Below are 22,335 nucleotides of genomic sequence, written 5' to 3' on the forward strand. Positions count from 1 at the left end.
TGTTTCCTTGCCACCGAGAAAGGAAAGTGCCCGAGGGAAATACAGTACACACATTTTAAGTTGTTCTTCTCGTAGTATGTCAGAACAAGTCGGAACATTTTGTATCGATAAACCTCTTTTTCCCGTTGTCGTTGATGCTGTGTCGTGGTGTATTTCCTTGCGTTGATAATTTAAATTGTAGCGAAATGAGCGATTAATAGCTAATGATAAAAGTGTGTTTATCCAAAACTATCTGACACGACCTAAAATGCTCAATACGTTTTCGAAATGTCGTTTTCCGCTACTAATAGTTTAGTGCTACAACACCTTTAAAACGGTTCCATTTTCCTTTATATGTGCGAGTAACGCATTTGAAGATGAGCGTCTCCCTGCATAATGCCCAATCACGCATCTCAAAAATGGTTCAAATGGCTCTGAGCACTATGGGACTTAACATCTTAGGTCATCAGTCCCCTAGAACTTAGAACTACTTAAACCTAACTAACCTAAGGACATCACACACATCCATGCCCGAGGCAGAATTCGAACCTGCGCGGTTCCGGACTGCAGCGCCTAGAACCGCACGGCCACCGCGGCCGGCCCCAATCACGCATCTACACACATCAAAAAAAGTTTTGTATCACCCTAGTTCCCAGAACTCCTGAAGATAGACGTTGATTGTAGATACTGTATCTCACACACACAGTCCCTTTGACTGTTCAGAGATGTCACTAAACCAGACCAAAAGTATAAACAACCATGCAAGAGCAACGTCTACTAGACGGAGGGGGTCCGACAGCCGATGAGTTAGTCATTCCACCAGGAAGTAGGTACACGGCTCGTGTTGTCTGTAGTTCAACCATGCCTATACGGTCTATACCGCGATTCAATCGCGACCGCATTGTTACTTTGTGCCAGGATGGGCTCTCAACAAGGGAAGTGTCCAGGAGTCTCGGAGTGAACCAAAACGATGTTGTTCCGATATGGAGGAGATACAGAGAGAGGAACTGTCGATGTCATGCCTCGGCCAGGCCGTCCAAGGGCTACTATTGCAGTGGATGACGGCTACCTATGGATTATGGCTCGGAGGAACCCTGACAGCAACGCCACCATGTTGAATAATTCTTTTCCTGCAGCCACATGCAGTAGGCTGCATGATGCTCAACGTCACTCCCGATGTCCAGGACGAGGTCCATCTTTGCAACCACGACACCATGCAGCGCGGTACTCATGGGCCCAACAACATGCCGAATGGACCGCTCAGAGTTGGCATCACGTTCTCTTCACCGATGAGTGTCACATATGCCTTCAACCAGACAATCGTTGGAGACGTGTTTGGAGGCAACCCGGTGAAGATGAACGCCTTAGACACAATGTCCAGCGACTATAGCAAGGTGGATGTTCTCTGCTGTTTTGGGGTGGCATTATGTGGCGCCGAAGCACGCCGCTGCTGGTCATGGAAGGTGCTGTAACGGCTGTACGATACGTGAATACCATCCTCCGACCGATAGTGCAACCATATCGGCAGTATATTGGCGAGGCATTCGTCTTCATGGACGATAATTCGCGCCGCCATTGTGCACATCTTGTGAATGACTTCTTTCAGGATAACGACATCGCTCGACTAGAGTGGCCAGCATGTTCTCCAGACATGAACCCTATCTAACATGCCTGGGATGGATTGAAAAGGGCTGTTTATAGACTACGCGACCCGCCCACCACTCTGAGGGATCTACGCCGAATCGCCTTTGAGGAGTGGGACAGTCTGGACCAACAGAGACTTGATGAACTTGTGGATAGTATGCCACGACGAATACAGGCATGCATCAATGCAAGAGGACGTGCTACTGGGTATTACTCTCATTATATGGTGGTACAACATGCAATATGTGGTTTTCATGATCAATAAAAAGGATGGGAAATGATATTTCTGTTGATCTCTATTCCAATTTTCCGTACAGGTGATGGAAAACTTTTTTTATGTGTGTATGTTTCTTCCGCGTCAAATATATATCACTGCATCTGTTTGGTACGATGGGCGTGAACTCGTCTGTTGGCAGCTCCGAACCGGAGACAGACAAACGTTCTCCCTCTACGTCATTCCTCATCGCGCGAGATGCCTTTAATAGGTTCCACAACGAAACATTGTCTCGAAATTTGGTAGAAAATCCGAAGAAATTCTGGTCGTATGTAAAGTACACAAGCGGCAAGACGCAGTCAATACCTTCGCTGTGCAGTGCCGATGGTACTGTTACCGACGACTGTGCCGCTAACGCGGAGTTATTGAACGCAGTTTTCCGAAATTCCTTCACCAGGGAAGATGAATTGAAACACGAACAGCTGCTAGCATGAGTTTCTTAGAAGTAGATACCTTAGGGGTTGCGAAGCAACTCAAATCGTTTGATACGGGCAAGTCTTCAGGTCCAGATTGTATACCGATTAGGTTCCTTTCAGATTACGCTGATACAATAGCTCCCTACTTAGCACTCATATACAACCGCTCGCTCACCGATAGATCTGTACCTACAGATTGGAAAATTGCGCAGGTCGCAGCAGTGTTTAAGAAGGGTAGTAGGAGTAATCCATCTAACTACAGACCTATATCATTGACGTCGGTTTGCAGTAGGGTTTTCGAGCATATACTGTATTCAAACATTATAAATCACCTCGAAGGGAACGATCTATTGATACGTAATCAGCATGGTTTCAGAAAACATCGATCTTGTGCAACGCAGCTATCTCTTTATTCGCACGAAGTAATGGCCGCTATCGACAGGCTATCTCAAGTTGATTCCGTATTTCTAGATTTCCGGAAAGCTTTTGACACCGTTCCTCACAAGCGACTTCTAATCAAGCTGCGGGCCTATGGGGTATCGTCTCAGTTGTGCGACTGGATTCGTGATTTCCTGTCAGGAAGGTCGCAGTTCGTAGTAGTAGAGGGCAAATCATCGAGTAAAACTGAAGTGATATCAGGTGTTCCCCAGGGAAGCGTCCTGGGACCTCTGCTGTTCCCGATCTATATAAATGACCTGGGTGACAATCTGAGCAGTTCTCTTAGGTTGTTCGCAGATGATGCTGTAATTTACCGACTAGTAAGGTCATCCGAAGACCTGTATCAGTTGCAAAGCGATTTAGAAAAGATTGCTGTATGGTGTGGCAGGTGGCAGTTGACGCTAAATAACGAAAAGTGTGAGGTGATCCACATGAGTTCCAAAAGAAATCCGTTGGAATTCGATTACTCGATAAATAGTACAATTCTCAAGGCTGTCAATTCAACTAAGTACCTGGGTGTTAAAATTACGAACAACTTCAGTTGGAAAGACCACGTGGATAATATTGTGGGGAAGGCGAGCCAAAGGTTGCGTTTCATTGGCAGGACACTTAGAAGATGCAACAAGTCCACTAAAGAGACAGCTTACACTACACTCGTTCGTCCTCTGTTAGAATATTGCTGCGCGGTGTGGGATCCTTACCAGGTGGGATTGACGGAGGACATCGAAAGGGTGCAAAAAAGGGCAGCTCGTTTTGTATTATCACGTAGTAGGGGAGAGAGTGTGGCAGATATGATACGCGAATTGGGATGGAAGTCATTACAGCAAAGACGTTTTTCGTCGCGGCGAGATCTATTTACGAAATTTCAGTCACCAACTTTCTCTTCCGAATGCGAAAATATTTTGTTGAGCCCAACCAACATAGGTAGGAGTGATCATCAAAATAAAATAAGAGAAATCAGAGCTCGAACAGAAAGGTTTAGGTATTCGTTTTTCCCGCGCGCTGTTCGGGAGCGGAATGGTAGAGAGATAGTATGATTGTGGTTCGACGAACCCTCTGCCAAGCACTTAAATGTGAATTGCAGAGTAGTCATGTAGATGTAGATGCAGCGACACTGGCACTCTCTCGCTCTCCCCGCTTGCACGCCCTTGAGATAAAACAGTACCTTCAAATGTTACGCAATGTAACACATACTCTTCCGTTCATAATCCAATGAAAGTGTGACCATGTAGATCTGTGATATGTGAAGTGTACTTCTAATACTTACCAGTATTGCAAGATGAAACCTTGTCGCAAAATGAAATGAGGAATCAATTTTTAAGAACGGACATTGTTGTTGTCATTGTAGTATGTGCAGTTTCGGTTAGAGACTTCTCTCAAAGGCGCAGTGTACGTACATTTTGAAGAGGGACGGGCCGTCAACTCTCCCACCAAGCAATGCTCCAGGAGTTATTCTTACGTCTGACGACTTCGTCTGGATAAGAAGACAATATTGAGATCCGTGTGTTAAAAAGTGCTTAGTACTATCACAGAGCTGTTCCGATATTCAGTGAATGTTGCAAAGCTTAGTAACGAAATTCTAAGTAAAATAAGACGAAAAAAACAGTTTCTAGCGATTATTGTACGTAATGTATGAGCTCTTCGTTTTTTTGTCCCTTACCGTATCCCTTGCGGCTTACTGTCATACCTCCATTCCAAAAGGTGGGGGCATCACTCTCAGTTGGATAAGAAATTTTCTGGAAGCGCAATGTTTTGTATTTATGAACCTGTTCAGTTTCGCTGTAGTTTGGGTTCCTTGTTCAGTGGATGGACTTAGATCAGAAGAAGTCAAGGGAATACCACTTCCACCAAGATCCTGTCTAGTGAAGCACTGTGGACTTCAAACCAACCTTCTAGATGAAGAAAGACTTAGTTTTAATGTACTCCACATTGCAAGCCGAGACAGCATTCACGTTGTGCTTCGCTCAAAACAAGAAGCGGACGTGACTACCCCATCATACTTAGAAAGTTTTCTCTTATTGCTTGAGGAAATATCCCCATCTGTCATTTATTACGTCGGCGTGGAAGCTTGACCAGCTAAGTAATTCAGTATCGGTGATTGGCGTTGACCCAATAAACCAGAATGTGACATATCTGGGCTTCATATAGTCACAATCTGTGGCAAGGCAAGGAAGGAATGCTTTCTTAAATAAAAATGACTTTATTGTAATACAACAAAAACATGCAGCAATAACAAAAGCTGGCTTCTTTATGTAAATAAATCAACAACAATTTCATAAAATTATGTTGAGTCAGTTGGTATCGTTGTCCCTGGAAGATATCGCACATCGTCAGTAGGTAAGAAGAAATGTCTGAAACCCTCTGTTATTGACCTGAAACATATTCGAGCAAATTTCAAATATTATTTCAGTACTAACGTTTATTAAATTAAGGTTTTAAGTGGCTACACATTTGTATAACAACGCAGGGTGAATATTGCTGACACGAAGTAAGCCTACTTAGAGAAACCATTACTTACAATCACTCACATAAATTTTATAATTCAGATACACTATAACTTGGTGAAGGTATTTGTCTCCATTTACAAACATTGACATATATTATCTGTGAAATGACGGGTAACACCTATCTTCTACCTCTTCATCCGTGCAATTAAAGATTCTAATTTTTATTAAAATGTAATTGCTCATGTTACTGTCTCTACTCAATCAGCTACAATGCATTTTCTAATATAGGCCTGGCAGGTACTTTTCTTGTAAAATAAATTTGAAGATCTCCTGTTTAGATACACATTTTCCTGCGTGATGCGTAAATTACTTTTGGTATTACCGGGTTAAGAATGGATTAGAAAAAAATACTTAGATTTCGGCCACCTATGGGCCACATGAGGTAGCTCCTTCATGATGTTTTTCTTCTTTCCTGATTTTTCGGTCTTTCCCGTACATCTTCAGTCTGTCACGGTTTTTTCCCTTCTTTCATTTGTCCATACAGTGATGCACTTTCTGACCTTTTCCTGAAAACCTTCGAACTTCTTAATCACGTCTTGAAAGCTTGCTTTGTCTAGAAATCTGCTTTCGTAATGTTAATTTCTGCTAAGTCCATTTTCACTTCCCTAAACCAACTGATATGCGCTTTGGGATTTTTGTCGAAACTGTCAAATATTTTTAGTGGATTTCTCCGGGTACATCCGAACCAAGTGGCCATAAAACGAAATTCTCCTTTTTCTGAGATCAGATAATTTTTACAGATTTGGTGTAGATTTTTTCTTAGTTCTTCTCATCCACGTGCTCGCAACTTTTCTGTGTCCCTTTCTATTCTGGTACTGAAATTACAAGGTGTGTTCAATAAGATTGCAACACATTTTTTTCTGAAAGTAAGTTGGTTCTATTCAGGACTCCAATAAACCATATTATTCCCCACCCTTTTAGCTACGAAATCCTGTTTTCAATATAATCTCCGTTCAATGCAAACGGCCTTCTGCCACCTTACTCGGCGGGTCTGTATGTCGGCATGGTACCGCTCGACTGGTCGACGTCGAAGCCAACGTATTGCTGTGTCAATAACACCCCCCCCCCCCCCCCCCCCAATCAACTACGTACGTACTGCTTCCCGCGGAATGCATCCTTTGTTGGGCCAAACAGAAGGGAGTCGGAAGGTGTGAGAGCTGTGCTAAAGGATGGACAAGGAAGAACAGTCCAATGAAGTTTTGTGAGCTACTCTCGGGTGCGCAGACTTGTGTGAGGCCTTGAGTTGTCACGGAGAAGTTCATTCTATCGCCTCTAATGTTAGTGGCCGCACGTTCCAACATTGGAGGAGTCACAGCTGTGTGCGGCCGGCCGGCAAGTGGGGGATCTCGACAGGTTATCGCGACCTTGTTGTTGCAATGATGACAGACGTCTCGCCCAACGTCTCACTGTGCCTTTGTTCAATGCCAGATCTCCAAAGACATTCCACAAGTGCCTATGAATATCTGCGATACTCTTGTTTTCCGTCAAAAGAAACTCAGTGCAGCTCTCTGCCTGGAACACACCTTCGTTGCAGACTCCATTTTGAAGGCCAGGTATAGCGCCGCCACCAGTGGAAATTCATGAAACTACAGGGACTGAAGCAGGAACATTCCACTATGTCCAACAACAAATTTAGCATTTTTGAAGTCATTCGTATAAGATTCTGATAACGAAAGTCTGGGTCACCAAAGCGGAACTTCATGTAATTTCCAAGTTTGTTCTGTTACTGAAATTCTAAGAAAAGCAATAAATAACCCTCCATATCCACATTTAAGACATTGTTGGTTTATTTATTCACATTTTCGGCTTCGAGATATCCAATCTCATTATCAAACGATTTATGGGTAATCCTGTCGGATGGAGACGAAACTAAGAGTAACTTTAGTGTCCAATTTACAGAACACATCGACATTTTCCGATACAACAAAACCTGACGGATCAGCAGTAGCAACAGATATCAAAGACACACGACATGGTCGGCCGCTGTGATCGAACCGTTCCAGGCGCATCAGTCCGGAACCGCGCTGCTGCTACGGTCGCAGGTTCGAATCCTGCCTCGGGCATGGATGTGTGTGATTTCCTTAGGTTCGTTAGGGTTAAGTAGTTCTAAGTCTAGGGGACTGATGATCTCAGATGTTAAGTCCCCTAGTGAGCGCCATTCAGCAGTCAGTGTTAAGGCCAAACGTTTCAATTAATTTGAAAAGTGTGTTAAAGTAAAGCATTTTTGAACACACGACATGAATTTGAAAGCTTGAACAACAATCTAAAAATAGCGCATAAATTATAGAGAGGCTATAAGATAGAGCCGTATAAAGAAGTTGAGGTTTTCTTATACAACCAGCAGATCGCACAACTACTACTGAATCAAAAAGCCGAACACAAATCAATTTCTTTAAAACATTTTCGAATATGTTTATGTTATACCAGCAAAATGTAAACAACAGTTACGTAAACTACCTCTACTTTTAATTTTTACTTCATAATGTTTGTAAATACATTGAGGTGACATAATTTTAATGGCTCCAAGCACTATGGGACTTAACATCTGAGGTCATAAGTCCCCTAGACTTAGTACTGCTTAAAGCTAACTAACCATAGGGAAATCATACACATCCATGCCCGAGGCAGGATTCGAACCTGCGACCGTAGCAGCAGCGCGGTTCCGGACTGAAGCGCCTAGAACCGCTCGGCCACAACGGCCGGCCGGTGGCATAATTCGTGGCATACTTCCTAATATCGTGTCGGACATCATTTTGGCCGTTGTAGTGCAGCAAATCGACATGGCAGGGACTCCACAAGTCGTTGGAAGTCCCCTGCAGAAATATTGAGCCATGCTGCCTCTACAGCTGTCCATAACTCAGAAAGTGCTGGCGGTGCAGGATTGTATGCACGAACTGATCTCTCGTTTATGTCCCATAAATGTTCGATGGGATTCCAGTGGGGCGACCTGGGTGGCCAAATCATTCGCTCGAACTGTCCAGAATGTTTCTCAAACCGATCACGAACAACTGTGGCCCGGTGACACGATGCATTGTCATCCATAAAAATTCCATCGTTGTTTGGGAACACGAAGTCCAAGAATGTGTGCAAATGGACTCCAAGTAGCGGAACATAGCCATTTTCAGTCAATGATTGGTTCAGTAGAATCAGAGTCAATTCCATATAAACACAGTCCACACCATTTGGAGCCTCCACCAGCTGACACAGCGCCTTTTTGACAACCGGAGTCATGGCTTCGTGAGGTCTGCACCACACTCAGAACCTACGATCAGATGTTACCAACTGAAATCGGGACTCATCTGACCAGGCCACGATTTTTCAGTCGTCTAGGGGCAAACAGATATGCCAAGAGCCCAGGAGAGGCGATGCAGTCGATGTCGTGCTGGTAGCAAGTGTACTCGCGTCGATCGTTTGCCGGCATAGCCCATTAACGCCAAATTTCATCGCACTGCTCTAACGGATAAGTTCGTCGTACGTCCCACATTGATTTCTGTGGTTATTTCATGCAGTGCTGATTTCTACTGACACAGAACACTCTAAGCCAGGGCTTCACAACATACGTGCTGGCGGAGCAAGCTGTGAGCAGCAAGGTGCGAGCACGGAGCAGCGCGAGCACGCTACCCCCACTACCGGACCAGAGTGGAGAGTGGGGAAAGTCACGTGGGGCACACAACAGCTGCCGCCAGTCAATGTAAATCCGCGGCCACCTGCAGGGATATCACTCACGAATTATTACTGCGACAAATGAAACAAATAAAGGAGAATGTACACATGCCACATAATTTTATTAGCTTAGTGTATGCCTCTACATTCGCATTAATTTGTGAACTGTTACAAAATAAAAGGTGTCACTGAAGTGTGGGATTCTCGGTTATCTTGTACTTTTTGCCCTTTACAATTGCGTCTATGTTCGGAGTAATTGTTCTTGTGCATTTTAGGCGCAGCGTGCAGTTTAAATTTCGATCAGACAATGCGTTTCTCAGCGCGTCTTGTTACATTTCATTGCAGAGAACAGTTGTTCACAAACATACGTGGAACCGAACATTGATATTATTGTAGCCGCCAGTTTGTGCAAACGAGGAAATCTGTCCTGAGGGAAGTGTCTCTAGAATTCCAAAATGTTTTTCTTGTTCTGATATTTGTCTATGTATTCTCTGTCACACTGCAGGTCAATAATTTCCTGCTGCAGCTCAGGACGAATCTCTTAAATATTCGCTGAATATGGAGAGAACAGATCAAAATCACTGTCTAGTGCTGTCAGATCTTGAAAGCGCTGGTCAACTAAACTATGTGAATAACGTTCACAGTCTTTGTGAACATCTTGCATGGATGATAATTTAGGAAAATGAGCTAGGTTTCCTGTTTCCAGCTGACTCACCGAAAGTGTCAATTTCTTTTTAAAAGCTCGTATTCGATCTATGAAATGAGTAATTAGCAGATCTTTACCTTGTAGTAAAATGTTCAAAGCATTCAGATGGCTAGTTAAATCTGCTAAGAACGCGAGATCACATTCAAACGTGCGCGCGCATTTCCCCTCCCTCCCCTCCCCCCTACTCCGCGACCTTGCACCTGCTCGCGAGCAGGTGCCTGAGCAGACGCGAGTACTCGCGCTCAAAACTGGCCAGTTGTTAAGCCCTGCTCTAAGCAAACGCCGCTGCTTTCGGTCGTTAAGTGAAGGCCGTCGGCCACTGCGTTGTCCGTGGTGAGAGGTAATGGCTGAAGTTTGGGACTGCCGGCACACTTTTGATGCTTTGGATCTCAGAATATTGAATTCCTCTAACGATTTCGGAAGTGGAATGCCCCATGCGTCTAGCTCTAAATACCATTGTGCGTTCAAAGTCTGCTAATTCCCGTCGAGTGATCAAAATCACATCGGAAACCTTTGCACAAGAATCATCTCAGTACAAATGTGCGCTCCGTCAATTCACTGCCCTTTTATACCTTGTGTACACAATGCTACCACCACATGCTTAGATGCATATGGGTGTTCCGTGACTTTTGTCGCCTCAGTGTCACATTGGTTACATGATGCAATAATATAAAATTGCCGAAGTGGGTGGATCCAAATGACAGATTTCCTGTAAGTTATCGTTTTTTAAATGAAAATAATTAATTCACATTGTTGTATTACCATGTAGAGATAAGAATACATAACATAAATATATCTTCATACCTTCGAAGTAACTGTTGCCCTATGATGAGAGTCTTGATGAAAGCTAACATAGAGTCTGTGAGACTTGTAAATATTGCTAGATTGGGAAGAGTATAGTGACAGGCACATGGAGTTCGCTATGGCAGCAAAAAACAAATATATTTTATAAGGTGCTGTAAATAACTCAAACTTTTATCTACCAGTGCACGATGGCACGCGACCTGCCTACCACAGCGCTGTTTGCCAAACAACACATGTGTCTGTTACAAACAAAAATAGCAATGTAAAAGTACCCTTAGCCACATATAGATGAGGGAATGATCGTCGAAAAGCATGCTAGTGGCAAAATAAAAATAAAAGTGACTGAAGGATTGTGCCAATTATTGCTAACTATCACGTGGTTTTTCCATTCCTCGACACTGACGTTGAGGAAAGGTTTAATTACCACTGGTCCAGTCTCGCATGAAACACAGAAAAACTGTCATAATGTCTTCGTAAGACAGATTTCCCGAATCTGTACAGTATCAATCTCGAATTTCGTGCCACTACTTTTTTACTCATTTCTCCAGTAAAAATCGATACGGAGTGCCAACACAGAACCGCTATCAACTTCCCTCATTTTTATGTCAACAAATTTCCAACCGCTTGAATAAAAAGTTTTATTATAGCACGACATTTTTCTTCATTCGTTTCTACGAAGCGCTGACACCTGTTTTTTACGACAGTCGCGAACAAATAACTCGGCGTTGCAACTTCGTAGTTTGAACGAAACGGCTGCAAGAATCACGCTTTCAGATAGTTATTGACCTCAACAAAATTTCTATTCCGTAGAAATTTACCAGACACATCAATTAGGTCCTCATATTTGCTACGCTGGTGTAAGATGGATGCAGGTGCAAACCTGGATCGTAATTACAAGTGAATGCTTTGACTGCATTACGCATTTTGTAAGATTTTTAGTTTATTTTTGGTATTCAAGGAAAGAGATGTGAGCTTTATATTTTCATTACATGTGTGATGTTTCATGTTTGTACTGCATACATTTTCTATAGAAGAACACTGTGATCATTGGTTGCAAGTAGGATTGTCGTTGCGGTACGACACAAACGTACAGAAGGATGAACTGTGAACTATGATTTCGTAAAGATTAATTAGAAAAGTGAAGATAATGAGGAAAAGTCAAATTTCTTACTTGTGTGTAGTTATGATGTTTGAGTAGTGGAAGGTTTTAGGGGAATTTTTCTTTATTGGTTTGGGTTAGTCAGCTTTATTGTTCCGACGTGAGCAACTAATCAGTTTACATGGCTTCCACTTAGAGGTTATATGTTATACTACTCGTTTACCATTTTCAGAAATTAATTATTTGGGAGAGTAAAATTTGTAATAAAGGATAAATTGTGTAAAGATGATTGTAATAGTCAGACAATGAGTTTGCTTTTGCTATACAGGTTTTTAAAGGTCAGTTACTTTGAATCATTTCGCGAATTCATATTCCACCACCGTCTCCTCACGAAGGAATTTTCACATTTTCTGGTTATGTGTGTCACTGCAATGCACAGAGGGGAACACAGTTTCTTAAAAAGTGCAGCATGATTCTTCAGAACAGTTGCATGTTCTCGCATTGCACTGGGCAAGCTGTCTTACTTCTTATTTAGCTTGCTTGCTGCTGCCCTGCATATTTTATGTTCGTCACTTCGAACAGTACTGAGTTTCCATTGCTACAGTTAAGCCATAATTTGTTAGAGCCAGTTTTACAGAACAGACAGATTACGGTTGGGACCTTCATAGTTAGCTTTTTTGGTTCAGATTTCATTTCATATACAGACAGTCTTATTCTCACAGTGCAGTATTATATTTGCATGTGTACCATTGAGTGTTTTCTTCAGTCAGGGTGCGTACGTAAATTGACAGCTGATTTTAAAGAAATATTTTGTTGCTCATTCTTTCAACATTCAGTTATTAATTTTATGTAGAATTTTCATTTTCTTGACTTTTATGTTGGAATCGCAAGTCACGTATTGTGACGTCAGGGTTGTAGCACTCTTCACTCCTGCACAATACGTGGTTTCACAGGAAAGCTTATTTAGTTTACAGTTTGATTTTCTAATTACTTAAGCACAGTTACTTCAAAATACAGTTACACAGTTTCAGTTTCCGTAACTGCACAACTAGCATTGTTCGGAACACAGAGACCCGATTTTTAAAGATTGGTAGTTTCAGTTCAAGAGATTAAACACAGAAAAGCCAAAAAACTCACATCACCTTTCTTGAATACCAGAAATGAACTAGAAATCTTACACTTTATTACGGCTGTTTGCTCGAACTGTCGGCGACTGATTTAGACATCAGAGGCGATCCGCATACGCAGTGTAACCTGAGAGACACCGGTGGAGCGGGTGGTTCTGTCGGCAGAGAGCAGTCCGTAACACCTGCGTCTAACCGCTTGCTGTCTGCGACGCCTCGCACCTTCAGTGCCGAAATCCTGCGCTATCTCACTTCGGACACGAGACAGCTCTCCCTATCAGCTCCGGGCCACTCGATAGCGGCTTCGGATCAATGAGTGTGAGGCGTGCGCTTGTTGACACTCAGTATGGACGAGAGGTGTGAACGGGCTCGTGTCCCACCGGACTGGTGCTGTCGCTAAGTGCAGAGACTGCACGACACACGGCTGCATTATCGGTAGCTGAGGCGTGCTTTACCTTTCGTTTGCTGAGAAGCCGGAGTAGAATTACAATATAACACATCTTCAGAGAAATCCTTTTCCCGTATATTTTTCATTAAAGTTGGAGTAATCATGTTTACGCAGACTGCGTTCGCGGCAGCATATTGAAATGCCAAACAAACACACATTTCCTAACGAGTCATAACTATAATATTTACTATAGCAACGCTTTCCGGTTGCTCCAGTTTCACGCAGTGTTTAGATCTGCAGCAATAATGTAGGAAAAGTGACTCTGTCGAATATTTGTAAAAATGATAGAAATTGATCTCTGTAAATTCAGCTGCGTTAGGTGGTTTAACCAAAGATTACGTTATTTTTTCGAACTGATTGGAGTTTCGTAGCCTCTTCGTATATGTGGTGCGTACTTTCTTTGACAGTTAATCTTTTCAATGACGAAAGATCGTTTTCCAACATTACAATGAATTGGGAATAGGAACGAATATATCTGCTCCATTTACAGTGTTTTCCTAGGTCTAACATGAGGTATAGGGGTGGTAAATATTCATATCAATGGATGAGGAGGAAAACGATTATAAATGACAATTCACGTTTTTTGCTGGTGGTATTAGTTACCAGGGTTACTAAAAGGATTGAACTTGATACTGTCTACAAATCTGTACCAATACATTACACGTTTCTTCCGTATTGTGATTTAAACAGATTCTTACGAAAATGAGTGGAAATCGCTTTTACATTGTTTCACTAATGTATGTTTGTGTATAATTGAGGCAAGTTCTTTGATTATTTATACAATTACATCTTACAAACCATTTTAAATACTGAAGAATTCAAAATAATATAGCGATTTCAAAAGGGGTATAAGTATTTAACGCATAGCGATACGTAGATAAAAATTACGGAGAACGTAAAATAAAGTTCACAATTTCGATGGTCGCGCATGCGCAGTCAATCTGAAGCAGGCGGATATGCGATGATGCGTACGATTCCGTTTCATAAGTGGAAGTGGCGGGGTCCCGAACAGAAGGCACTGTGCCTGTTCTAACTTAACAATTGTCATTGTGTCATCAGGTGCACTGAAGATTTAATCAGCGATACAATGAAGCACCTCCAAATTACAAAGACGTTTGCAACTGGCAAGTGTAGTTTGAAGAAGCAGGATGTTTATGCAAAGGTAAAAATACAAGCAGGCCTCCTGTATCACCACAAAACGCCGAAGCAGTCCACGGAAATCGCTCGAAGATAGCGAGGAGCTACAAACCCCCCATAGTTTCCTTCAATACTAAATTGGTGCTCCCTTGACGTCTCAGAATGTGTCCTACCATCCGTCCCGGAAGCGGTCGCGTTAATACGAGGACGTAACCGAGCGGATACGATTGTTTCAGCGCAGTTGATGGACAGACTTTGTCTAATACAAGGTTTCTAAATACGCCCAGTTGAATTCCGCGAGAACAACGCCGCCTTTCTTCAAAATGTTCCCATTTAAGTTTCCTGATCACCATTATTACACCAGCGCTTCTGAATACGTTCGATGGCTGTTGTCATGCCTGTGTTACAGGGACTCGGAACGCTGGAGCAGCACTCTAGTATCGGGCACGCCACCATCCTGTGACCGATTTTCTTTAAGGATACACTACGTTTTCTAGCCAAGACAATTCAAAGTCTTCAATTTGCCTCCGCTACAAGTGAGTTCGTCACATTTCATTTGGCCTCTTAGTATTACCCCGACATATTAAAACCTGTGAGGCGCCAAACGTTTCTCGCTGATTTGTTTCTATTATGAGCATTAGCTCGCATTTATCCACATTCTATCGGAATTTCTTAAATCATTTGGGGGGGGGGGGGGGGGGGGGAGTTGGGAAGTGGCAACAAAACTAATATTCACGTTGATGTGAAGCGTGCATGAGGCTGCCGACATACGTCAGACTTTCGGAAAAATATCATCGACACAATTCCGAAACTTGCAAGAGCCGACAAGTGCGAGACTAATCCCACAAGCAGCTTAAGAGCTCATGCACCCAAGTTGCTGACAAGAAAGACAAGAGACTATAAGAGTGGAAGACCAAAAACGAAGTGCTAGGGTTAAAGAGGGTGTAAAACCGGGATCCACTCTTTCGCCCCTAGAGTTCAATGTATACATCGAAGAATCAATGAGGGGAATAAAAGAAATGTCAAGGCTGGGTTCAAAATTCAGGGTGATAGGATATCAATGATAAGATTCGGTGATGACTTTGTTACCATCAGTGAAAGTGAAGAAGAATTAGAAGATTTGTTGACAGGAGTGACCAGTCTAATGAGCACAGAACGTGGATTGAGAGGAAACTGGAAAGAGACGAAAGTGATGTGAAGTAGCAGCAATGAGATCAGCGAGAAACTTAACCTCGGCACAGGTGACCACAAAGTAGACGAAGTTAGGGAGTTGTGTTACTTTATATGCGAATATTTGAGGTGACTGTTTCATTCGAGTTCTGCTAGCATGGAAGCAAATTAATTCATTACAGAGGGAGCAAAAAAATGTTCAAATGTGTGTGAAATCTTATGGAACTCAACTGCTAAGGTCAGCAGTCCCTAAGCTTACACACTACTTAATCTAAATTATCCTAAGGACAAACAGACACATCCATGCCCGAGGGAGGGCTCGAACCCTCGCCGGGACCAGCCGCACAGTCCATGACTGCAGCGCCCAAGACCGCTCGGCTAATCCCGCGCGGCTTACAGAGGAACCGATGAGGACATAAATAGCACTAGCACTGACAGAGGGGTAGTTCCTGGCCAAAAGAAGACTACTGGTATCGAACGTAGGCCATAATTTGGGGAAGAATTTCTGAAAATGTACATTTAGGGCACAGCTTTGCATGGTAGTGAAACATGGACTGTGGGAAAACCGAAACAGAAGAGACTCGAAGCGTTTGAGATTGGTGCTACACACGAATTTTGAGCCGGCCATAGTGACCGAGCGGTTCTAGGCGCTACAGTCTGGAACCGCGCGACCGCTACGGTCGCAGGTTCGAATCCTGCCTCGGGCATGGATCTGTGTGATGTCCTTAGGTTAGTTAGGTTTTAAGTAGTTATAAGTCTAGGGGACTGATGACCTCAGATGTTAAGTCCCATAGTGCTCAGAGCCATTTGAACCATTTTTGAACGAATTTTGAAAATCAGGGTGACTGATAAGGTAAGGCATGGGGAGACCCTGCGCACAATCGGTGAGGAAAGGAATATATGGAAAACACTGACAAGAAGCAGGGGCAGGATGATATGACATCTGTTAAGACACCAGGGAATAGCTTCTATGGTAACAGAAGGAACTGTAGAGGGCGAAGACTGTAGCAAAGAGCGAGACTGCAATACATCCAGAAAATAACTGAGGATGTATGGTGGAAATGATGTTTGAGAAGACGTGGTTGGCGCAGGAGAGGAATTGGTGGCGGGACGCGTCAGGCCATTCAGAAGACTGACGACCCAGCTGGACGCAGGAGAGTCGTTGGGTCGGCGACTGGCTGGCGCCGTACCCACCGTGTCACTTGCCGTAGACCTCGACCAGGTGCTTGATGCCGTGCCCGCGCTGGGACTTGAAGCGCAGCGACACCCTGGGCATCCCGACTCCGCCCGACGTGAGGTTGACGAAGGCGCCGTGGCCGTCCTTCTTGAGGTCGATGGCGTAGACGGCGGTGATGTTGGCCGGCCTGGGGTAGGAGTGCGGCGGCGGGTACGAGAACTCGGCCGTGACGACGCCGAAGAAGCGCGAGCCCTTGTGCACCGTCTGGCGCAGCAGCAGCCGGTCCCCGTACTGGCGCCAGCCCAGCACCAGGTTGTGCGAGCTGTTGCGCAGCGACCCCAGCTGTACCGGCAGACACACAGGCAACACGGTCAACCGAGACACCACTAAACCGTAAAAGTTCACTAGAACAGCAATACCAATGGTCTACCACAGCTGTGGCTACCACTGCAACAGTATGTACAGGTGATACATAGGAGGTTACAGAATGATGTTTTAAAAATTTGGCAGAGCTCAGATCTACTTCTACATCCATACTCCGCAAGCCACCTGACGGTGTGTGGCGGAGGGTACTTTGAGTACCTCTATCGGTTCTCCCTTCTGTTCCAGTCTCGTGGAAAGAAAGATTGTCGGTATGCCTCCGTGTCGCCTCTAATCTCTCTGAGTTTATCCTCACGGTCTCTTCGCGAGATATACGTAGGAGGCAGCAATATACTGCTTGACTCCTCGGTGAAGGCATGTTTTCGAAACTTCAACAAAAGCACGTACCGAGCTACTGAGCGTCTCCCTTGCAGATTCTTCCACTGGAGTTTATTTATCATCTCCGTAACGCTTTCGCGATTACTAAATGATCCTGTAAAGAAGCGCGCTGCTCTCCGTTGGATCTTCTCTATCTCTTCTATCAACCCTATCTGGTACGGATCACATACTGGTGAGCAATATTGAATTACTGGGCGAACAAGTGTACTGTAACCTACTTACTTTGCTTTCGGATTGCATTTCCTTAGGATTCTTCCAATGAATCTCAGTCTGGCATCTGCTTTACCGACGATCAACTTTATATGATCGTTCCATTTTAAATCACTCCTAATGCCTACTCCTAGATAATTTATGGAATTAACTGCTTCCAGTTGCTGACCTGCTATATTGTAGCTAAATGATAAAGGATCTTTCTTTCTATGTATTCACAGCACATTACACTTGTCTACATTGAGATTCAATTGCCATTCCCTGCACCATGCGTCAATTCGCTGCAGATCCTCCTGCATTTCAGTACAATTTTCCATTGTTACAACCTCTCGATACACCACAGCATCATCTGCAAAAAGCCTCAGTGAACTTCCGATGTCATCCACCAGGTCATTTATGTATATTGTGAACAGCAACGGGCCTATGACACTCCCCTGCGGCACACCTGAAATCACTCTTACTTCGGAAGACTTCTCTCCATTGAGAATGACATGCTGCGTTCTGTTATCTAGGAACTCTTCAATCCAATCACACAATTGGTCTGATAGTCCATATGCACTTACTTTGTTCATTAAACGACTGTGGGGAACTGTATCGAACGCCTTGCGGAAGTCAAGAAACACGGCATCTACCTGTGAACCCGTGTCTATGGCCCTCTGAGTCTCGTGGACGAATAGCGCGAGCTGGGTTTCACACGATCGTCTTTTTCGAAACTCATGCTGATTCCTACAGAGTAGATTTCTAGTCCCCAGAAAAGTCATTATACTCGAATACGTGTTCCAAAATTCTACAACTGATTGACATTAGAGATATAGGTCTATAGTTCTGCACATCTGTTCGACGTCCCTTCTTGAAAACGGAGAAGACCTGTGCCCTTTTCCAATCCTTTGGAACGCCACGCTCTTCTAGAGACCTACGGTACACCGCTGCAAGAAGGGGGGCAAGTTCCTTCGAGTACTCTGTGTAAAATCGATCTGGTATCCCATCAGGTCCAGCGGCCTTTTCTCTTTTGAGCGATTTTAATTGTTTTTATATCCCTCTGTCACCTATTTCGATATCTACCATTCTGTCATCTGTGCGACAATCTAGAGAAGGAACTACAGTGCAGTCTTCCTCTATGAAACAGCTTTGGAAAAATAATGATGATCTTTGGTTTGTGGGGCGCTCAACTGCGTGGTTATCAGCGCCCGTATAAACTCACAATCTGTACACAGTCCAATCTCGCCACGTCCACGAATGATGATGAAATGATGAGGACAACTCAGACACCCAGTCCCCAGGCAGAGAAAATCCCCAACCCGGCCGGGAAGCAAACCTGGGACCCCGTGATCCAGAGGCAGCAACGTTAGCCACTCGTCCAGAAGCTGCAGACGCAGAGTTCGGAGGATGAGACTGAAAACATTTTGCAATAAGGAACCTACGGCCGGAAATATGAAATAAAGTTTCTGCAGCACTAAGTTCTTTGTCTGCATTCAGTAGGCTAAATAAAAAACAATACTACTGTAAACATCTTGAAGCTTTTAGCTCATCAGTCCATGTTTGCTTACAAATAAATTTGTTTATAGAAGGGATCTGCCTTGAGCAAAACAATGTTTTTTTTTTCTTTTCTTCTATTATCCAGGCATGTTTCGCTTTAGTTTCAGCATCATGAATGGGAAAATGCTCTTGACTACTTGTACACATAGGAGTTTTTAAGAAACTATTTTACATTTGAGAAATAGACAAGTTTTGTGTATAGAATTTTTACCACACATGTGGTTTTGCAGTTGCTTTTCTTTCACAATTAATCATCTGCAGCCATATAGAACATATGTAGAAAGCTTATTTGCCTTGAAATTTTACGACTGGGAATATTCTAGTGAGGCCTAACATTAATTGATACTGTCTGGAAGATTAAGTGTGTGTGTGTGTGTGTGTGTGTGTGTGTGTGTGTGTGTGTGTGTGTGTGTCTGTATGCAGTACGTTTCACTTTTTCTGGTTTCCTCAATCAAGAAAAAAATGTTTCAAATGGCTCTGAGCACTATGGGACTTAACTTCTGAGGTCATCAGTCCCCTAGAACTTAGAACTAGTTAAACCTAACTAACCTAAGGACATCACACACATCCATGCCCGAGGCAGGATTCGAACCTGTGACCGTAGCGGTCGCGCAGCTCCAGACTGTAGCGCCTAGAACCGCTCGGCCAATCCGGCCGGCGGTTTCCTCAATACCTTGACTATGAAAAACAGCACTATTTAAACTTTCACTGTTACTGTTTGCAGACTACGTAAAAGATAGCAGGCAGCTGAACATTTGAATGTGTTCTGGGCGGGAGTTTTGAATCTGTGTGTGTGTTTGTGTGTGTGTGTGTGTTGTGTGTGTATGTGTGTGTGTGTAAGTAGGCGAAGGTTTGTGGCTTTCGTTTTTTTTTTAAATTTACTTATTTAGTTACTTTTGTGTCTGTGTGTAAGTGGGTGAGTGTGTGCGCGCACGCCTTTGTATGGGATGAGTCTTATCCGATAGCTCCTTGAGAATAGAGAATAGAGTTCTGTTGCAGAGAGATGTGTCTTGGTTTATTATTTCTTTTCTCTCGACTATATCTACATCTACATCTACATTTATACTCCGCAAGCCACCCAACGGTGTGTGGCGGAGGGCACTTTACGTGCCACTGTCATTACCTCCCTTTTCTGTTCCAGTCGCGTATGTTTCGCGGGAAGAACGACTGTCTGAAAGCCTCCGTGCGCGCTCGAATCTCTCTAATTTTACATTCTTGATCACCTCGGGAGGTATAAGTAGGGGGAAGCAATATATTCGATACCTCATCCAGAAACGCACCCTCTCGAGACCTGGCGATCAAGCTACACCGCGATGCATAGCGCCTCTTGCAGAATCTGCCACTTGAGTTTGCTAAACATCTTCGTAACGCTATCACGGTTACCAAATAACTCTGTGACGAAACGCGTCGCTCTTCTTTGGATCTTCTCTATCTCCTCCGTCAACCCGATCTGGTACGGATCCCACACTGATGAGCAATACTCAAGTATAGGTCGAACGAGTGTTTTGTAAGCCACCTCCTTTGTTGATGGACTACATTTTCTAAGGATTCTCCCAATGAATCTCAAGCTGGCATCCGCCTTACCAACAATTAACCTTATATGATCATTCCACTTCAAATCGTTCTGCACGCTTACTCCCAGTTTTTTTGCAGAAGTAACTGCTACCAGTGTTTGTTCCGCTATCATATAATCATACAATAAAGGATCCTTCTTTCTATGTATTCGCAATACGTTACATTTGTCTATGTTAAGGGTCAGTTTCCACTCCTTGCACCAAGTGCCTATCCGCTGCAGATCTTCCTGCATTTCGCTACAATTTTCTAATGCTGCAACTTCTCTGTATACTACAGCATCATCCGCGAAAAGCCGCATGGAACTTCCGATACTATCTACTAGGTCATTTATATATATTGTGAAAAGCTATGGTCCCATAACACTCCCCTGTGGCACGCCAGAGGTTACTTTAACGTCTGTAGACGTCTCTCCTTTTGGACTTTGCACTTTTCCTCCAATAGATACCAACACACCCCAACAGACATCAGGTGCCCAAAAAAATTAACAATTCAGGAAAACTACCAAACAGAACTACAACAAACAATAAATGAATACACAGCTCTCTGCAACGGTACTCTATACTCTGCCCTCAAAGACTATCACAAACACCAACCCATAAACACACTCACATTCACTCTCTCTACTTCTTGAAATTTTCTAAAGCTACACTTATTCTAGGAACTAGTCTCGTGAAAATGACAAGCTGAAAATTTTGTTTATTAAAGTTAAATAATTTTAGTAAATACTACAGTATTATGATTAATTTAGCGACATTCACTCGAAATTGCTTCGACATTTCTTTTGAAGTTTGTTATAGTTTATCTCATTCCACAACTCTTAATCAAAAGACATGGGTACATTGGAGACAGTGTAAGATAACAGCTGCTTTACATGTAACTTACTTGTAAACAGAATTTAACTTTCAAATTAAGTTTAATTTTCAGTAATGAACATTTATTCATGTGTGTTATTTAGGAATTAATAACATATACTTCCCATACACCGGCACGTATTATTTCTCTATGCTACGTGCTAATATCGGCCGCAGATACCGCATCAACAGTGACCTGAGGTTGATCCGTGTTGCCGAAAACAAGTCGCACAAAAAATAAAAACGAAGAAAGAATATAAGAGAGGGCTGGTTGCGCTCTCCTTCAACAATTATTAACTGAATAACAATCACGGAATTCAACGACATCCGGCATGGATAAAATTACACAGAAAGAAAAGATAAGGGGCAATGATACTTCGTTATTGGACCTCAGTTGGCTGTTTTTGTAGACTGCAGAATTCTGTTTATTTGACAAACTTCCTGTTGGCTTCTGTCGCGGGTTCTTCAGCAGACTTTTGTTTGGTGATTTTTCTGACGTTTCGCCAGTACGAGTGGCTGGCATTGTCAGAGCTTCACTCCCCGCGACGTCCAGTCCACCACCAGCAGTGGAGGTTGAAGCTCTGACGGTGTCAGTCAGTCGTGCTGGTGAAACGTCAGAAAAATCACCAAACAAAAGTCTGCTGAAGAACGAGGGTCAGAAGCCAAAGGCAGTCTGTCAACAAGTGTCCATGAAAATTTTAACAAGTTTGTGCTGTTTATGTACTAAGAGTGAACACTGAGAGTACTCACGATACTTATGACGTCAGCGTTCGTCACTATCTCCATCTAAGGATTCAGAATGACGTATAGCATTTATG

The 22,335-nt window shown here is 43.4% G+C and overlaps 1 protein-coding gene across 1 annotated transcript in view; it reads right to left on the bottom strand.

Annotated features, from left to right (window-relative positions):
• Positions 1-4,954: 4,954 nt before the first annotated feature.
• The window catches only part of LOC126262662 (probable salivary secreted peptide), a 38,777-nt gene continuing 21,396 nt past the window's right edge, over positions 4,955-22,335 (bottom strand). Inside the window, exons 2-3 of the mRNA XM_049959432.1 lie at positions 16,604-16,928; positions 4,955-5,123 (exon numbers count right to left, since the gene is read on the bottom strand). Coding sequence (XP_049815389.1) covers positions 16,608-16,928 — 321 coding nt within the window. The 3' untranslated portion in view covers positions 4,955-5,123; positions 16,604-16,607. The remainder of the gene's footprint in view (positions 5,124-16,603; positions 16,929-22,335) is intronic.

This window comes from Schistocerca nitens, chromosome 6, assembly GCF_023898315.1.
Source record: "Schistocerca nitens isolate TAMUIC-IGC-003100 chromosome 6, iqSchNite1.1, whole genome shotgun sequence".
Lineage (NCBI taxonomy): Eukaryota > Metazoa > Arthropoda > Insecta > Orthoptera > Acrididae > Schistocerca > Schistocerca nitens.